This window comes from Scyliorhinus torazame, chromosome 8 (genome assembly GCF_047496885.1).
Source record: "Scyliorhinus torazame isolate Kashiwa2021f chromosome 8, sScyTor2.1, whole genome shotgun sequence".
NCBI classification, from domain to species: Eukaryota; Metazoa; Chordata; class Chondrichthyes; order Carcharhiniformes; family Scyliorhinidae; genus Scyliorhinus; species Scyliorhinus torazame.
This window is the reverse complement of record NC_092714.1, coordinates 16,005,947-16,024,513: the sequence shown is the minus strand read 5'-3', so window position 1 is coordinate 16,024,513 and position 18,567 is coordinate 16,005,947. Positions and strand designations below refer to the sequence as shown.

The 18,567-nt window shown below is 48.8% G+C and overlaps 1 protein-coding gene across 1 annotated transcript in view; it reads right to left on the bottom strand.

Moving 5' to 3' along the window:
- Nucleotides 1–18,567, bottom strand: part of chodl (chondrolectin) — a 38,191-nt gene that overhangs the window by 9,989 nt on the left and 9,635 nt on the right. The window contains exons 2-5 of the mRNA XM_072513132.1: nucleotides 16,912–17,230; nucleotides 8,237–8,394; nucleotides 5,520–5,567; nucleotides 3,839–3,934 (exon numbers count right to left, since the gene is read on the bottom strand). Of these exons, the coding sequence (XP_072369233.1) occupies nucleotides 3,839–3,934; nucleotides 5,520–5,567; nucleotides 8,237–8,394; nucleotides 16,912–17,230 (621 nt within the window). The remainder of the gene's footprint in view (nucleotides 1–3,838; nucleotides 3,935–5,519; nucleotides 5,568–8,236; nucleotides 8,395–16,911; nucleotides 17,231–18,567) is intronic.

The following is an 18,567-nucleotide window of genomic DNA, read 5'->3' as shown; positions in this document are numbered from 1 at the left end:
TAAATTAAAAAAAAAAAATAAGGGCCATCTCCAGTCACTCCCAATTGAATATTTAAACCTGGAAAGAATGCAATCGATCCACGCACACTCACTGTCTTTAAGTTTGATATCCCCAGACCAAACAAGGAATTATACTGAGGAATCCTGACCATAAGTCCCCAATTTGTTACAGATGCCTGGTCAGCTCTCAATAGTGGCCAAGATACTCAACCAGAACCATACCTTTCTTAAGTTTTAAGGTGGTGTGGAGAGATCAATTTGTTCCAGGAGTGACAACATAAGAAATAGGGCTTGCTTATAAACAAACTTTATTAAAACAAAAGAAAAAATATTTAAACTTTTAAACTTCAATCCTAGCAATAAGAGATTACATTTAGTTTCTTAACCCTGACACAGAAGTGTCCATTAAACAGCACTTCAAATGAACATACAGCTCTCATTCCACTTACACAGGTAGACAAAGTGATATTTGCATTTACAAAGTCACTTTCTGCTTTTAGTGAAGTTCCTTCAGGACTATTTTTGAAAGCCTGTCTCTGATGCAGCTTCCATGACCTCTTTCAAAGGTGTTTCAAATCTTTTCCCTCACCTGTTCAAATAGGATTCTTTCTCTGTCTCTTTGAGCTCCGTCCAGCCCCTCAAACAAAGATTCTCTCATGGCATGTCCAAACTTGAACGTATCATCGTTATCTTGGCTGTTGATTTCCCACTCTCGTTTATACAAAATAATGAAGCCATGCTATTGATATGCAACTAACCTCCCATTTACAGACAAAAGAGGCCATCAGACTTTGGAATGGGAATACACAGGTGCCTCGTTTCAGACAGGATGATCCACTCAAGATCCATTGTCCTTCGGGACAATCTTGTTTGATCAGCCATTAGCTCATTACAGAGTCTGATTACCTAATTGTCCATCAGCTGCATATGAATGGCACAGCTCTATATTTTTTTGTTGAAACGGGAGTGGGAAATCAGACAGCCAAGATAACAATAATGATTCATGCCTGGTCTTCTCAGGGAGAATCTTTCTTTGAGGGGCTGGCGGAGCTTAGAGAGAAAGAGAGAGAGAGTGATGTTCTGAACAGGTACAGGCAGAATGCTGTGGAAATTGACCAGAGAGGTCATGAAAGTTGCTATCGAGGCAGGCTTTGGAAAGGGGTTCTCAACAAATGTCCCTAATGGAAGAAAAATTGCTTCGTAAATGCAACTAATGCCTTGGCCTGTCTGTGTAAGCAGCATGAGAGCAGCATGCTTATCTAAAAGTGATGGGAACTAGTGTATTAAGGTTAATAAACTGCATATATTCTGTTAGTGGTCGAGCTGAAGTAAAAATTTAAATATTGTTTTCTTTTATTTTCTTTTAGTAAAGTTTTTTTTTTAAATGACCAAGCCCTATTTCTTATATTATCACTCCTGAAACACTCCTGGAACAAATCGATCTTCCGCACCGTCTTAAAATTAAAAAGTTGTGGCTCTGGTCTAGTCTCCTAGCTGCTGTTGAGAGCTGACCAGGCATCTGTGACAATGCGCATGCGAGCAGACTGTATGTTGGAGTGCATGCGAGTGTGTGTGTGTTGTGTGCGAGTGTTTGTGAGTGTCCATTTGTTGTGTCTGTGTTTGTTTTGTGGGTGTTGTGTCTATGTTGGCTGTGTGTGTGTGTGTGCATGTTGTCTGCATTGTGGGTGTGTGAGTGTGTGTGTTGTGTGTGTTTGTGTACGTGTAAGTGTGCATTAGTCGTGTCTGTGTGTATTGTGTTTATATGTGCGTGTATCTGTGTGAGTGTGTGTGTAAGCGTGTGAGTGCAAGTGTATAAGTGTAAGTGTGCAAGTGTATAAGTGTAAGTGTGCAAATGTATATGTATGTGCGAGTGATTGATTGATATTTATTGTCACATGTACCGAAGTACAGTGAGAAGTATTTTTCTGCGGCCAAGGGAACGTATACAGTACTTACATATTGGACAAAAGAATAATCGACAGAGTACATTGACAGTGGTGCATCATCAAATAGTGATTAGTTACAGTGAGAAACAAGACCAAATAAGAGCAGCATAGGGCGTTGTGAATAGTATTCTTACAGGGAAAAGATCAGTCCGAGGGGGAGTCGTTGAGTCTAGTAGCTGTGGGGAAGAAGCTGTTCCTGTGTCTGGATGTGTGGATCTTCAGACTTCTGTATATTCTGCTTGAGGTAACGGTCTGGAAGAGGGCAAAGCCTGGGTGGGAGGGGTCTCTGATAATGCTGTCTGCCTTCCTGAGGCAGCGGGAGGTGTATACAGAATCAATGTGGGGGTGGCAAGCTTGTGTGATGCGTTAGGCTGAGTTCACCACACTGCATTTTCTTGTGATCTTGGGCCGAGCAGTTGCCATACCAGGCTGTGATGCAGCCGGGTAGGATGCTCTCTATGGCACATCTGTAGAAGTTTGTGAGAGTCGATGCAGTCATTCCAAATTTCTTTAGCTTCCGTAGGGAGTAGAGATGTTGTTGGGCTTTCTTGACTGTTGCATCAACGTGAGTGGACCAGGACAGACTATAGATGATGACGACCCCCTGGATCTTAAAACTATCGACAGTGGTGTGGATGGGAGTGTGTGTCATGCTACACTTCCTGAAATCGATGATCAATTCCTTGGTCTTTCCAGCATTTAGAGAGAGGTTGTTTTCGGTACACCATGCAACCACGTGATCTATCCATCTTCTGTAGTCTGATTCGTCGTTGTTTGAGATACGACCCACCACAGTCGTATCATCTGCAAACTTATAGATTGAATTGGAGGTGAATCTCGCCACACAGTCGTGTATGTACAGGGAGTACAGTAGAGGACTGAGCACACATCCTTGTGGGGCCCTGGTGTTGAGGACTATTGTGGAGGAGATGTTGTTACCTATCTTGACAGATTGCGGTCTGTCGGTGAGGAAGTCGAGGATCCAGCTGCACAGGGAGGGGTCAAGTCCAAGGTTGCAGAGTTTGGTTATTAATCTTGTTGGTGTTGAAGGCGGAGCTGTAGTTTATGAACAGCAGTCTGACGTATGTGTCCTTGTTGTCGAGGTGTTCGAGACTTGATTGTGTGTATTCAGTTCCCATGTGACCAGTTCAGCATCGATTGTAATTCTTCCTCAGCGAGGTAATGCTGTCGATCACCTCCTTGTCCAGAGAACAAAGAAGCTACAAATCACTGCAAGTAAAGTGGGGGCTATGGTTCATGGAATCATAGAATTTACAGTGCAGAAGGAGGCCATTTAGCCCATCAAATCTGCACCGGCTCTTGGAAAGAGCGCACAACCCAAGCCCACACCTCCACCCTATCCCCATACCCCAGTAACCCCACCCAACACTAAGGGCACTTTTGGACATTAAGGTCAATTTAGCATGGCCAACCCACCTAACCTGCACATCTTTGGACTGTGGGAGGAAACCGGAGCACCCGGAGGAAACCCACGCAGACACGGGGAGAACGTACAGACTCCACACAGACAGTGACCCAAGCCAGGAATCAAACCTGGGACACTGGAATTGTGAAGCAATTGTGCTAACCACTGTGCCACCGTGCAGCCAAGCACATTCCCCTACACAGCAATAGGGACAAGGATTCATTTCTATAATTACCCAGCAGGAGAAGGTTCAAATCAATCGTCCATTCTGTACCTCTACTCATTTCGTTTTAAGATAAGCGCAAGCTGTCCGTGGAGGTACAACCCGCACTAACAAATGATTGAAATTTGAACCAATTTTAGGCCATTGTGGTAGAAGAAAGGCCCAGCCAGATCTTTACCCCATTGGTGTCAAAATTCACAAAATGAAATTTCTAACCAGCCAGTTACTGTTCGCGGGAGTTACCTGATGATTCTGTCACGACCATGTGGTGTTGGTCATCAGCGGAATTACTGGGCGCATGGACCTTGACTTCTGGCTGTGTGGACACATTTTCTGAAACTGGTGAGAAGGTTAAAGTCATTCTCCCTTTCTTTTCACACAACAGTTATCAGCAGCGACTCTCAAAAAGGGACCGTCTCTAAGAAGCAGTTCTCAAGGCGACAGGACGGAAATGTAATTCTGGTCAGGGACGCACAGCGACAAATGGAACGGAATCCGACTCTACCAGCATTCCGCACCCATTCTTTCTTTCAATTCGTCCTCAGGATGTAGGAGATCTCCTGGCAAAGTTGGCATTTATTGCACATCACTCATTGCCCTGCGATCGACCCGTGGGTTGGATATTTCTTGATACCAATTCGTAGGATATTGAAAAGTGAGCCCCACCGGTAAAACACAGGCAGCGGGATCTCCGTCGGCGGGATTCTCCGTTTTGCCGGAAGCCCGGGGGTTTCCCGATGGCGTGGGGCTGCCCCACAATGGGAAACCCCATTGCCCGGCCGGCGTAACAGAGAATCCCACCGGCGGGTCGGGGCAGAAATGTGGCGGGGCGGGGCGGAGAATCCCGCCCAGAGTTTCCAACAATTCAGGATTGCCCTTGAGTTTCCAGGAATTAAAGATGAACCTCCAGGACACGGTTGTGAGAAATTTTACGGGTGAAGAAGCACAGGGGTGTTGAATAGAAAAAAAGCGCACACCTTTGATTTTGTCTGGACGCATTCATTTGTTCAAAAAGATATTGATTGGAGAAATGGCAGTTTTTGAACAGTCAGGAATCATCCTGTTGAGTAATGCACACTCTGTCTTCAATTGGGACGAGGAAATGGTGAACTGCAAGGGTGGACATTCAGGGTGAGTATCAAAGGCCACAGGGCACGTACAGCAGCAGACTGCCTCCACCTCTGAAGTGCATCCTGGGGACACACCTAGATGTCGCTTTCGACCCAGCATTTTAAGAAGGTTGAGGAACACTAAGTGGGGGGGCGGGGGGGGGCCTGGGCAGGGGGGCGGGGGGTCACCATGTGTAGCTAGAGGTAGTGTAATGTCCAATGTCCACTATTGAAACATTGTGACACCTGATACATGTGAAGCCTCTGTCATGTTAATCTTCACAAAAAGGCCTGCTCGCACTCCCACCCCCTTTTACCCTCCCCATCCCGGAACGCTTCAGTCCTCCCACCAACCCCCTGAGGGGTTCTCTCACTAAGAGATTGAAATAAATGCAACTGAGAGTTAATGATATACTCGCCATATCTGGGCGTGATCTGGATCTCACCATCAGGAGCGGACCAGTCAGATAGCAAACTGATTCACGGCCGTAGCGAATCTCGATTTTGGCCTTTCCTGCTATTTAACCGGCATGCCCAGATTGGCGCTGGACATGACCAAGTTGTTAAATCGCACCCAACAATTATACTACCACACCATTTCATAGGCTATCACAGAATGGTACAGGTATCGTAGGCCCAGTATAGACTTCAGACCTGTAGACATCGCAGAACGGTGCTGTTATCACAAGCCCAGTATAAACTTTAGACCAGAATAAACTTTAGACCAGATATCAAAGGCCGAAGCTTCTATTTGCAAATGTTTCTGACTGAACATAGTGACCGAATGTGCGAGTGAAGGGTTGCACTTTACTTACCGTAATCTGGCTCCACACGGTCTCCAGATTCATTACTTACGAAGACTTCTGTCAACAGAGGAAAAGATGGTCATGTGGAAGATTCTTTCATCAACTGCAATATAATCACATGAACAAGAAATATCCCAGCAGTTTTTCACTTAAAAAACATTCGCAGGTATTGTACCTTAGAATAGTTGAATTTTCACAGTGAGAAATGGAGTTATTTAATAGCTGTATGACAGTGAGGGTGATAATAGAGAAACCAGTTGTTCGCTGTGGCGGTGGCTGATGGTGCAGGAAGGAGAGGAGAGAGGCTTCAACTGGAACAGAACATTAACTGAGATGACACGTGGCTCTTAACAGCAAGTAAGATGACAATATGGAGATGGGTGGCATCGTGGTAATGTCACAGACGCCCAGATTGTGACACAGGTTCAAATCCCACCACTGCAGATTAATAAACTGCCATTAAAAATTATTGTCAGCAATGAGGTTCACACAAAAGAACAAAAACAAGTCTAGGACAGGTTGCAGACCAACGCTCTGGGATGTATACCAATGCCTAAATGTTAGGTTTTCCAGGATGTGGTTAGAGAGGTGCATTATCATAGGGGTCTGGAATAGCTAGTCTAAATAGTTACTGTGAACACGTGCTCCGAGTCACTGATGTGGAGAGACTAGAAAAGCTTGAATTGTCCTCCGGATAGACAAGTTGAAGGGAAGATATAATAGAGGTGTTGAAAATTACCAAGGGTTTTGACAGGGTGAATGAGCGAGTGTTTTTATTGGCAGGAGGGTCAGTAGCAAGAGGAGATGAGATGTATTTTTTGAATGCAGCATCTGAATAGGTAATGGAAAGAAATTCAACGGAAATTTCTAAAATAAATTTAGTAAGTACATAAAAAGGAAATATTTGTGGGGCTGGGAGGAAGAAATGAGTGAGCGGGACTAATTGGATAATCTTCAAAGAGCCAGTGTGATATGATAAACTGAACAAACTCATCCATTCCTCAAGATGTTGAAACAGAGGGTTAATAATAGCAACAAAATTTTGTCAGATTTATCCCCAAAACAGTAGGCAGCTGATTATTATTTATTTCCATGTATTGTGTATATTGGTGGTCACATCGTGCATAATGTATGTGTTGTGTTATGTACTCTGGGATAACACAGGCTGCAACTCGATGCAGCTTTGACCAAAAGATACTCCAGACTTTGAAGTAAGTTCAATGTGATTTATTGAACCATTAGCACAGTTCTCTATGAGTTCGACTCTCCTGCTAATCTTGCTATAGTAACTCAGTCTAACTAACCAGTCTGCTCTAAGCCACGTGATGGGTGTGATGCTTCTGATCTGCCCCTGTCCTACTCTCTAAGTGTCGCCTGTGGAAAGAGACAGAGCATGGGTGCCCTGTCCTTTTATATGGGTTGTGTAATGCCCCCTTGTGGTAGTGTCACCACTGGGTGTCTTGACTGCCCATTGGTCATGACCTATTCTATGTGTTCATTAGCTGTATGTCAGCATGTCATGACGTCTCTGGTGCTCCCTCTAGTGTTTGCTTAGTCGGAGTGTATTTACATTAACCCCTTGTGTATTTACAGTGATGCATATCACCATAGTATGTATGTAGATATGAAACAGTTGATGAATTTTTTCCTATCATCCCCCACTCCCTGGTGTTAATCAATACTCAGTGGCAGTCACACGTTACCAAGCTCAGTGACAGAGCTGAGATTGTCCTATGATTGATTTAAACTGGGAGAGATGGTGGCACAGTCACTGGCTGGGAGTCCAGACTTATGCTCTGGAGACTTGGGTTCAAATCCCACCCTGACAGCTAGTGGAATTTAAATTCAATTAATGGAATATAAAACTAGTCTCAGTAATGGCGACGGTGAAACCATCAACCATCATTGTAAAAACCCATCCGGTTCACTAATGTCCTTTAGGGAAAGAAATCTGCCGTCCTTGCCTCGTCTGGCCTACATATGACTCCAGACCCACCCCAATGTGATTGTCTTTTAAATGGCCGAGAAAGACACACTGTGCAAGGGCAATTAGGGATGGGTAACAAATGTAGGCCTAGCCAGCAATGTCAACATCCCAAAGAATAACACTGGCTCTGTACGATTATCTCGGCTGGTTATGATCTGCTGATGGAGTTAGGAAGGGATTTCGCATTGGCTCGGCCTTTCATTTTGTCTCTATGTCTGCCTCCCCCTGGATGGTTGCGGAGCTGATGGTGGTGGTAGTGGACGGCAGAAACGATGGGGGGTGGGGAACGAAGGCAGGATGTGTTCAATGCTCCAGTCATCAAGTGGTGTCGGGAAGACTTGAGTAGCTCGACGGTCTTCTCCTTTTTTTTTTAAATTTAGAGTACCCAATTCATTTTTTCCAATTAAGGGGCAATTTAGTGTGGTCAATCCAGCTACCTTGCACATCTTTGGGTTGTGGGGACGAAACCCACGCAAACACGGGGAGAATGTGCAAACTCCACACGGACAGTGACCCAGAGCTGGGATCGAACCTGGGACCTCGGCGCCGTGAAGCAGCAATGCTAACCACTTCGCCACCGTGCTGCCCTTCGATGGTCTTTTCCTGTCCGCCATTTGTCTTTGCAAATCTGGCATCCATCAACATCGCCGATTCTCCGCAGCAAAAGATGGAGGAGCATCTCAGCGAGGCCCACACTGGGGCCCCCAGTATTAGCTTCAGCCCGATGGGCCAGGCCTACCTGATGCGTACTTGCAGATGAAGTTGTGCTTCATGTTGCACCTGTCATCGTTCCACTGATAGAGGTATGGTCCACCCAGCCCAGGCTGAGCTGTCAGTTGGTGGTACATCACCACACACGCCTCACTGCCACATGAAGGCTCGTCCATGTACCAGTTCCTAGAGTGGCAGAAAGTAAAGAATTTAACAGCTCAATGACTTCCAGTTAAATTCGAAAGCATTTTTGTTTCTTAGTCCTGTTCTTAGTCCGGTTTTGTACAAAGCAATGTCCTCAGCTCCATCTCGCCGAGGAGGCCGCCAGAGCCAAACTATTCAGGAAGCAAATTAGGAAACACTTTGTCATTTGGAAGATTGTGGAAGTATGGATCTTACTCCTACAAAAAGCAGCAGATGGCAGTCCAACTAACAATTTTAAACCCAACATTGATTTTTCTCAATAATAATGCGCAAGATATTCCAACTCTTCACCCCGGCCTGACTTCTTGGCGACGGCGCGCCCCCACCGCGGGTTTCCCGGCAGCGTGGGGTGGAGTCAATGGGAAACTCCATTGACAGCGGAGCGACCCGAAGACCCCATTGCCGAACAATGGCCTCCCACTGCCAAGGAACTCGCCTGTGGGGTGCCAGGAAATCCTACCCGGTATCAAGTGAAATGGACCCAAGGTCGGTGGGTGGAGTTAAGATGCAGATCACCCCTGATCTCACTGAATAATGGAAAAGGCTCAAGGAATTGGTTGTCTCCTTCTGATGCTATGACATTCCTATTCTTCAAGCAAGATTCATTTGCTTTTTAACCAGTGATCCTGTGTCTAACAGACAGCAAAATTCACACCATAACAGTGCCAACAAAGGTTGGTGGAATTGCAGGTAGCCATGAGGGCTGTCAGAGGATACAGCAGGATTTAGATCGTTTGGAGACTTGGGAAATGTTAGGTAATGAATTTTGGAAGGTCTAATGCAGGTAGGGAATAGACAGTGAATGGTAGAACCCTCAAGAATATTGACAGTCAGGGAGATCTCGGTGTACAGGTCCACAGATCACTGAAAGGGGCAACACAGGTGGAGAAGGTAGTCAAGAAGGCATACGACATGCTTGCCTTAATTGGCCGGGGCATTGAGTTACAAATTGGCAAGTAATGTTGCAACTGTATAGAACCTTAGTTAGGCCACACTTAGAGTATAGTGTTCAATTCTGGTCACCACACTACCAGAAGGATGTGGAGGCTTTAGAGAGGGTGCAGAAGAGATTTACCAGGATGTTGCCTGGTATGGAGGGCATTAGCTATGAGGAGAGGTTGAATAAACTTGGTTTGTTCTCACTGGAACGAAGGAGGTTGAGGGGTGACCTGATAGAAGTCTACAAAATTATGAGGGGCATAGACAGAGTGGATAGTCAAAGACGTTTTCCCCAGGGTAGAGGGGTCAATTACTAGGTGGCATAGGTTTAAGGTGCGAGGGGCAAGGTTTAGAGGAGATGTTTGTTACACAGTGGGTAGTGGGTGCCTGGAACTCGCTGCCAGAGGAGGTGGTGGAAGCAGGGACGATAGTGACGCTTAAGGGGCATCTTGACAAATACATGAATAGGATGGAAATAGAGGGTTACGGACCCGGGAAGTGTAGAAGATTTTAGTTTAGTCGGGCAGCATGGTCAGTGCAGGCTTGGAGGGCCGAAGGGCCTGTTCCTGTGCTGTACTTTTCTTTGTTCTTTGTTCAGACAGCAAGAGGGAATCTAACCATCTCCCCTTGACATTACAATCGCTGAATCTTCCACTATCATAATTCTGAGAGTTACCACTGACTAGAAACTGAACTGGACCAGACCATATAAATACTGTGGATACAAGAGCAGGTCAGAGGCTAGGAATCCTGCAGTGGGTAACTCACTTCCTGACTGCCCAAAGCCTGTCAACCATCGACAAGGCATAAGTCAGGGGCGTAATGGAATACTCTCCACTTGCCTGGATGACCCATCTACCACCTTAAACATTCACTCCCTCCACTACCGGCGAACAGTGGCAGCAGTGTGTAGCATCCACAAGATGCGCTGTAGCAACTCACCTAGGCTTCTTCAACATCATATTCCAAACTTGCAACCTCTACCATCCAGAAGGACAAGATGTATAGATGCCGGCGTTGGACTGAGGTGGACACAGGAAGAATTCTTCCAACACCAGGCTCGTGATTCCAAACGAACCTATTGGATTTGAACCTGGTGTTGTAAGACTTCTTACTGGAAGGAGAAAGGCAGCAGATACATGGAAACACCGGGCGAGATCCTCCTTTTGGGAGAACATGGGCTGGATGCTCCGTTAGCCGACACCAAAAGCGGGAAATGCGATTTGGCGGAGAACAGCTTCCAATGTCATAATTGCAGCAGGCGCCAATTCGACGCCAAATCGCGATTCTCCGTCACTTCAAAAATGTGTCAATGTGTCTCACTCCACACGTACATATCATTAGCCGGCCTGACCTGGTATTCTCCAGGGCGCCGCGATTCTCCGCCTACGATGGGCCATGTTCCCGATGGCGTAATTCACTTCTGCTTGCAAAAGCCATGAAGCCGGCATGGTGGCTGCTGAGGGAGAGAGAGGGGGTTACGGAAAGTGTCCAACATGGCCATAGTTTGCTGACAGTTGTGCCGCTAGCCGGGGGGGGCTTCTGCCAGGGCTGGGGGGGGGAATAGTGTGGGGTGGCCAGGAGGTGGGCTGTAGGGTCGGGGTGGACAGATACGGAGCACCATTGCCGCAGTCGGCAAGGCAGCCGTGCAGCTGTGCATGCCGCTGACTGCCCACTTTGACCCTGGTGCCAGGGGTCATATAGATGCCCCCCTGCATGCCCTCTGGCCCCAGCCAACCCCCCGGATGTATGGACGTGCTCCAGCACAACCAGTGCCATCCTTTTGGCTGGGGGAAGTGTGTTAAGGAAGTGTCATGTGTATGTGCGACTGCAGCTTGTCAGCCTCCCGAGTGAGATCACGGACCCGACGAATCCCGCACCATTTTTAATTGGAATCGATTGTGTTCCACGCGGCGCCGGTGCCGGCCCCTCAACGGCAGCAGAAACGGCGTAGGTGCGGCGCCGGCTTTTCTGTCGTGAAAGTCCACAAATTCTCCGTTAGCGTCAACACAGCCTCAGAATCGGAGAATGTGTTCTCCCGTCTGAGGAGAAGTGCTAGCAATTTACTTCCCCCTGGGAGCGCAAATCAGGAAGCAGTTCAGCATCCCTCACCATGAACATTTATGCATGGCAAGAAATAGGAGGGATTCTTGATCCCGCTCTCAGACCATGATATTTTACACACGGTCCGATAGCGAAGTACCGCGGCGGCCACCACCCACACACCTCCCAGCCCTGAAAATCAGCAGCACTGCCCCCTGCGCCCCCCCCCCAACCACACACCAGGTGCCCCCCCCCCCCCCCCCCACATCACAAATCAGCTCCCAGATTTTCTAGATATCACCCCCTTCCCCCAAGTACAGGGGCGACCCGACTCTCCTCCCCTCCCCTCCCCCCTCTCCATCTGAGACTCTGGAACTAGGGAGATTCCAACAGGCTTGAGTGATTGCAATGCACTGAGTGATTGCAATGCACTTACCTCGCTTTGATGTGGTTGATGTTCGTAAACATTGGGGTTTCAGCACTTGGAGTCACTCACCCATGAAGGGAGATGAATGAATCAAGGCTGCAGCTCTTTTGTGGAAGCTGCCAATCACAGCCCACTACTAGAAATCAATAGCTTGTAACTAATGGAACTGAGGAGTTCCATTTCCAGAAATGGAATGTGGTGCATCCAGTAAGTGTTACAACTGTAATTTCTGTCACTGCTCCTGTCTCATCTGCTCTCTAGCTTCCAGACTGGGGTCTTTTTTCTGGAGTGTCTGTGGGGAGGGGGTCCCTCTATTTAGAGATACCCTGTGGGAGTTCTTTTTCATTATCGTAGATTATCATAGAATTTACAGTGCAGAAGGAGGCCACGCGAGCCTGCACCGTCCCGTGACGGAAAGATCACCCCACCCAAGCTCACACCTCCACTCTATCCCCGTAACCCCGTAACCCAAACTAAACTTTTCGGACAGTAAGGGCAATTTAGCATGGCCAATCCACCTAACCCGCACATCCTTGGACTGTGGGAGGAAACCGGAGCACCCGGAGGAAACCCACGCAGACACAGGGAAAATGTGCAGACTCCGCACAGACAATGACCCAAGCTGGAATCGAACCTGGGACCCTGGAGCTGTGAAGCAACTATACTAACCACAGTGCTACCATGCCCCCCACAGAGGATCTTTGTGGGGGGGGGGGGGGTTCGTTTAGTTAGGGGTTTTGAGGATGGGTCTCACCATTAAGGGGATCCCGCAGGGTGTTTCTCCAGTTCGGGGGTCTCTGCGAGGGGGTCTCCATTTTTAGTGGGTCTCTGGGGGAGGGGGGATTGATAGGGGAGGATTGGGCAGGTAATGCATTGCAGGGGAGAGGCTCGAGGGACTTTGGGGGAAATTCTGAAGGGATTTCCCCCTTGGCTCAACATGGGGACCACCACGTCAGGTACACGTTTGCAGTGATCTGCGCACACCTGGGCCGAGATTGTCTGACCCCCCGCCGGGTCGGAGAATCACCGGGGGCTGGCGTGAATCCCACCCCCGCCGGTTGCCGAATTCTCCGGCACCGGAGATTCGGCGGGGGCGGGAATCGCGCCGCGCTGGTTGGCTGCCCCCCCCCCCCCCCCCCCCCAGCGATTCTCCGGCCCGGATGGCCGAAGTCCTGCTGCTGGAATGCCTGTCCCGCCGGCGTGGATTAAACCACCTTTCTTACCGGCGGGACAAGGCGGCGCGGACGGGCTCCGGGGTCCTGGGGGGGGCGCGGGGCGATCTGGCCCTGGGGGGTGCCCCCACGGTGGCCTGGCCCGCGGGCGGGCCTGTGCCGTGGGGGCACTCTTTTCCTTCTGCCTTCGCCATGGTCGCCACCATGGCGGAGGCGGAAGAGACCCCCTCCACTGCGCAAGTGCGGGGATGCCGTGAGCGGCCGCTGACGCTCCCGCGCATGCGCCGCACGGCAAAGTTATTTCCGCACCAGCTAGCGGGGCACCAAAGGCCTTTCCCGCCAGCTGGCGGGGTGGAAATCAATCCGGCGCGGGCCGAGCCCCTCAAGGTTAGGGCTCGGCCCCCCAAGATGCGGAGGATTCCGCACCTTTGGGGCGGCGCAATGCCGGACTGATCTGCGCCATTTTTGGTGCCGGTCGGCGGACATCGTGCCGGTAACGGAGAATTTTGCCCCTGATTCCTGCCCGAGGATGGGAGAATCACGAGGCCCTGGAGAATTGGTGCCCGGACCATTAAGTGGTTGTAAATAGGCCTCCCATTTGCACCCATTAACAGCCTTCCGCTGGCATGTGGGCACGAACCACGATCCCGTCACCAGAGGGGGGCTGGAGCATAGCCGTCATTTCAGCGCCTGCCGCGAACCTCGATTTCATCTGGGCACCCGATTCGCCGCCCGATCGCGATGAATGTGGCAGGGTCCCAGGGCAGAGAATCCAGCCCACCACCCCCTGCAAGTTCCCCTCCGAGTCACTCACCATCGTGACTTGGAACTATAACGCCATTCTTCCACTGTCGCTGGGGCAAAATCCTGAAAATCCCTCCCTAACAGCACTGTGGGTGCACCTACACCACATGGAGTGCAGCGCTTCAAGAAGGCAGCTCACCACCACCTTCTCAAGGGCAATTAGGGATGGGCAAGTAATGCTGGTCACCCACATCCTGAAAAAAGTTGAATTTATTAGGACCGGTTGTATAGATCTTTGAGGAAGATTGAGGGTGATGGTTTGATGCGTTTAAGATGATCAAAAGAGTTCAACTGAGAAACAATTTGCTCTGGTGAAGGAATCCAGAACAATGGAGCTTAATCTGAACGTAACATTTTGGTTTAAACCCATATTCAGCTAAGAGCTAAAAAATTAATCATGAAATAAAATCCATAAAATCACCAGAAGCCCCTAATTGCTTCTTAAGAGGACTGCTACTGGTGGGAAAGGGCTAATTATAAAAGATGAACAATTATAAAAAGGGCCTTCGGTTCTCTCAGCAGAGTGCTGACCTAGCCACTATTCACCACCAGAGGACACTGTCTGCACATTTATTGCTGTCATATCACTGCCACAACTCAGTCATCGAATTTACAGTGCAGAAGGAGGCAATTCAGCCCATCGGGACTGCCCCGATGCTCTGAAAGAGCAACCTACTTAGGCACACTCCCCTGCCCTATCCCCGTAACCCAGTAACCCCATCTAACCTTTGGACACTAAGGGGGAATCTAACCTGGAGATCTTTAGACTGTGGGAGGAAACTGGAGCACCGGGAGGAAACCCACGCAGACACGGGGAGTGTGGTGAACCACTGTAATAGGAGATGTAAGGTAGGACCTGCACTACAGGTTCGCCGGTAGCTCCTGCCGGCTGGCTCCGCCCACGGAGAACTGTATAAATATGCATGACCTCCAGTACCCTGCCATTTCGCCAGCTGCAGCAGGAGGCCACGCATCTGACTGTAATAAAGCCACAGTTGTACCCAACTTTAGTCTTTGTGCAATTGATCGTGCATCATAGATCATAGATCATAGAATTTACAGTGCAGAAGGAGGCCATTCGGCCCATCGAGTCTGCACCGGCTCTTGGAAAGAGCACCCTACCCAAGGTCCACACCCCCCCTATCCCCATAACCCAGCAACCCCACCCAACACTATGGGCAATTTTGGACACTAAGGGCAATTTAGCATGGCCAATCCACCTAACCTGCACATCCTTGGACTGTGGGAGGAAACTGGAGCACCCGGAGGAAACCCACGCAAACACGGGGAGGATGTGCAGACTCCGCACAGACAGTCACCCGAGACCAGAATCGAACCCGGGTCCCTGGCGCTGAGGCAGCAGTGCGAACCAATGGGCTGCCCTGCTGCCCAAAATATATATCCAGCTCTCCTTTGAAACCTCCGATGGAATCCACCTCCACCACGCTCCCAGGCAGCGCAATCCAAATCCAAACAACTGTTGACAACAAATGAAAAATGAAAATCGCTTATTGTCACAGGTAGGCTTCAAATGAAGTTACTGTGAAAAGACCCTAGTCGCCACATTCCGGTGCCTGTTCGGGGAGGCTGTTACGGGAATCGAGCCAGCAGCACTGTTCGATTCCCGTAACAGCCTCCCCGAACAGGCGCCGGAATGTGGCATCTAGGGGCTTTTCACAGTAACTTCATTTGAAGCCTACCTGTGACAATAAGCAATTTTCACTTTTCATTTGTTGTCAACAGTTGTTTGGATTTGGATTGCGCTGCCTGGGAGCGTGGTGGAGGTGGATTCCATAGGAGGTTTCAAAGGAGAGCTGGATATATATTTGAAAGTGATGAATTTAGAGGGCTATGGAGATGGGGCTGGGGAAAGGGACCTGCGAGTAGCTCTTTCGGGAGCCAGTGGAGACACGGTGAGCGAAATGGCCTCCCGGTGTGCTGTATAATTCTATGATTCTAACTTGGCCTCCTTGCTGTCGCCAGTACATCTGCCATTGAAGAAATGCCAGAAATGGTTTTGGGAGGCACCACAAGAAGAGGCCTTTGAGAGAGTAAACTAGCAGCTACTATCGTCTAATATTACGTTCATTACAATCCCAAGAAGGAGCTCATAGTGACATGCGATGTCTCTCCTTATGGGGCGACACTCTCGCATCATTGGAATGTCGACAGAGAACGGCCTATTGCTCATGCGTCCAGGGCCCTACCGGATGCAGAGGGGAGCTACTCGCAAATTGAGAAGGAAGGTTCGACGGTCATATTTGGGGTGAAAAAATCTCACCACTACGTCTATGGCAGGTGTGATAGTGTGACAGACCACAAGCCTTTATTGGGCCTTTGTAAAGACGATAGGACAATCACTCATATCACCTCTAGCCAGTTACGGTGTTAAGCCATGTTATTGGAGGCTATGGACATTTCTTGGAGCATTGTCCTGGATCCCGAATAGCCAATGCTGGAGTCATCTCCTGCTGCCCACAGGCCTCGCTCCTTTGCCTGTGTCAGAAGAAGTCACGCTGACCTTGAAACCTTATCAGTATCGGCGAGGCAAACCAAGGCTTGAACACAAAAGAACTTTCCAGTGCTAGTTCGGGTACACAGAGGGAGAATTCAGAATGTCCAAATTACCTTACAGCATGTCTTTCGGGGCCTGTGGGAGGAAACCGGAGCAGCCGGAGGAAACCCACACAGACACGGGGAGAACGTGCGGACTCCACACAGACAGTGACCCAAGCCGGGTTTCGAACCTGAGACCCTGGAGCTGTGAAGCAACAGTGCTAACCACTGTGCTACCGTGCCGCCCAATGATGTGAAATGCGCTGCCTGAGTGGGCGTTGTATGCAGATTCAATAGTAACCTTTAAAAGGGTTTTGAATATATACTTGAAATGGTAAAAGCTGCAGGGGTGTGGGAAAAAAGCAGGCGAGTGGGCCTATTGAGGTCGCTCTGTCAAAGAGCTGGCACGAGCATGGTTGGCAGAATGGCCTCCTCCAGTGCTCTATGATTCTGCAATTAAAGTATTCTTCAGACACCGATCAAGCAGCGCTAGAGGAACACGCAAAGCCACAATGGGGTGAGATACCCCCAATCACGATTAAGCAGAGCTGCCTTTACCTGAACTTTGCTGCACTTCCGTCTGTCCACCTGTAGAGGTCAGGGCAGCCGCTGAACGTGTTGGGAGACTGTCCCTCCCCGCTTCTCCTCAATCCAATCCAGAAATCTCCGTCCGAAAGCCCAGAGCCCGATTTGGTGAGGTCCTGCAGGAGGCTTTCAATCAGTCCTTGCTCAGTGGCCGAGCGGATGCTGACCAGGGCGCCCCCGTCCATCTCACAGGCTTGACTTGCCTCCTCGAAGCCAATACGTCTGCTCAGGTCCTGGAAGTAGGCAATCTTGTAGCAGGGGAATTCCGGGCCGCCATAGCACACAGTCTGACCTGCAAGAAAGAGAAGTCCCACCTTACAAGCCATCACGCAGTGCAAAAGAAAAAAAATAAAATGCTGTTTCTTTGATCCTGACTCCAGCGGTAACTCGTGCCTCAGCGCAGCCAGGCTTCTACCATAAAATACTTACAGTGCAGACGCAGGCCATTTGGCCCATCAAGTCTGCACCAGCCGTCCAAAAGACTGCTCTACCCAGGTCCACTGTGCCCTATCCCCGCAACATAACCTGTACCATGCGGGGCAATTCAGCATGGCCAATCCACATCTTTGGACTGCGGGAGAAAATTGGAGTACCCGGAGGAAGCCCACACAGACATGGGGAGAACGTGCAAACTCTAACATGGGTGGGTACCCAAGGCCTCAATTGAACCCGGGTCCCTGACGCTGTGAGGCAGCAGTGCTAACAACTGTGCCGCCGGGCCGCCCAAATTCATGCCCCCCCCCCCGGTATGAAAGTCATGGGTTGAAGTCTCCACTCCAGACGTTTGAGCACAAAACCTCAGCTGTCACCCCCATTGTGGTAAAGCTGGAGTTCCATCACTGTAAGCAACATTAACAACTTATATTTATATAGCGCCTAGAGCACAGCAAAAATTCCCAAGAAGTGTTATCAATTTTACAGCAAGTCACTAAAGAAGATATTAGGCAGGTAAGGAGGTAGGCTTTAAGGAAGGTCTCAAAGTAGTTATTATGGGCCAGGGTTTAGAGAACACCAAAGTATATCATGGAGTTCACTTGACCCACAACTTTTAATAGATTTTGGTTATGGGGAGCACAAGGGCCCACTTTACAGGTGTGATGCAACAGAGAAGTAAAAGTATTTTTTAAACAAAAACAATGTTCATGCTATGAATCCAGTTAACATTTTATAAACACACAGTAAACATCTTATCAAATACCAACACTGGTAACCCCCCAAAAAGATACAGTACTCTATAGGTAATCCTTAATAACTTTCCGAACAACATCCATAAGCCAAAACACCTTTTAACAAAGACAGTAGGTTTGAATTCTCTACAGAGAACAGTCATCACTCTTAAATTATCAAGTGATCCAAACACCTTGTTTAACATACGGAGAGATGGACCAGTATACATCTGCATGGTTTGAATGCAGCTCTCCAACTGAAAATGAAACTAAAACACAGAGCCAAAACCGCTTCCAGCTCAAAACGAGAGCCTTTGCCCAGCTCCACCCACACCCTGACATCACTGCAGCCACTTGAGAAGACAAACATTTCTTAAAGTGACATTCCCGTGACATAGGGAAGAGAGGTGGAGAGATTAAGGGAGGAAATTCATGCTTTGGGGGCTAAAGGATGCCTGCCAAG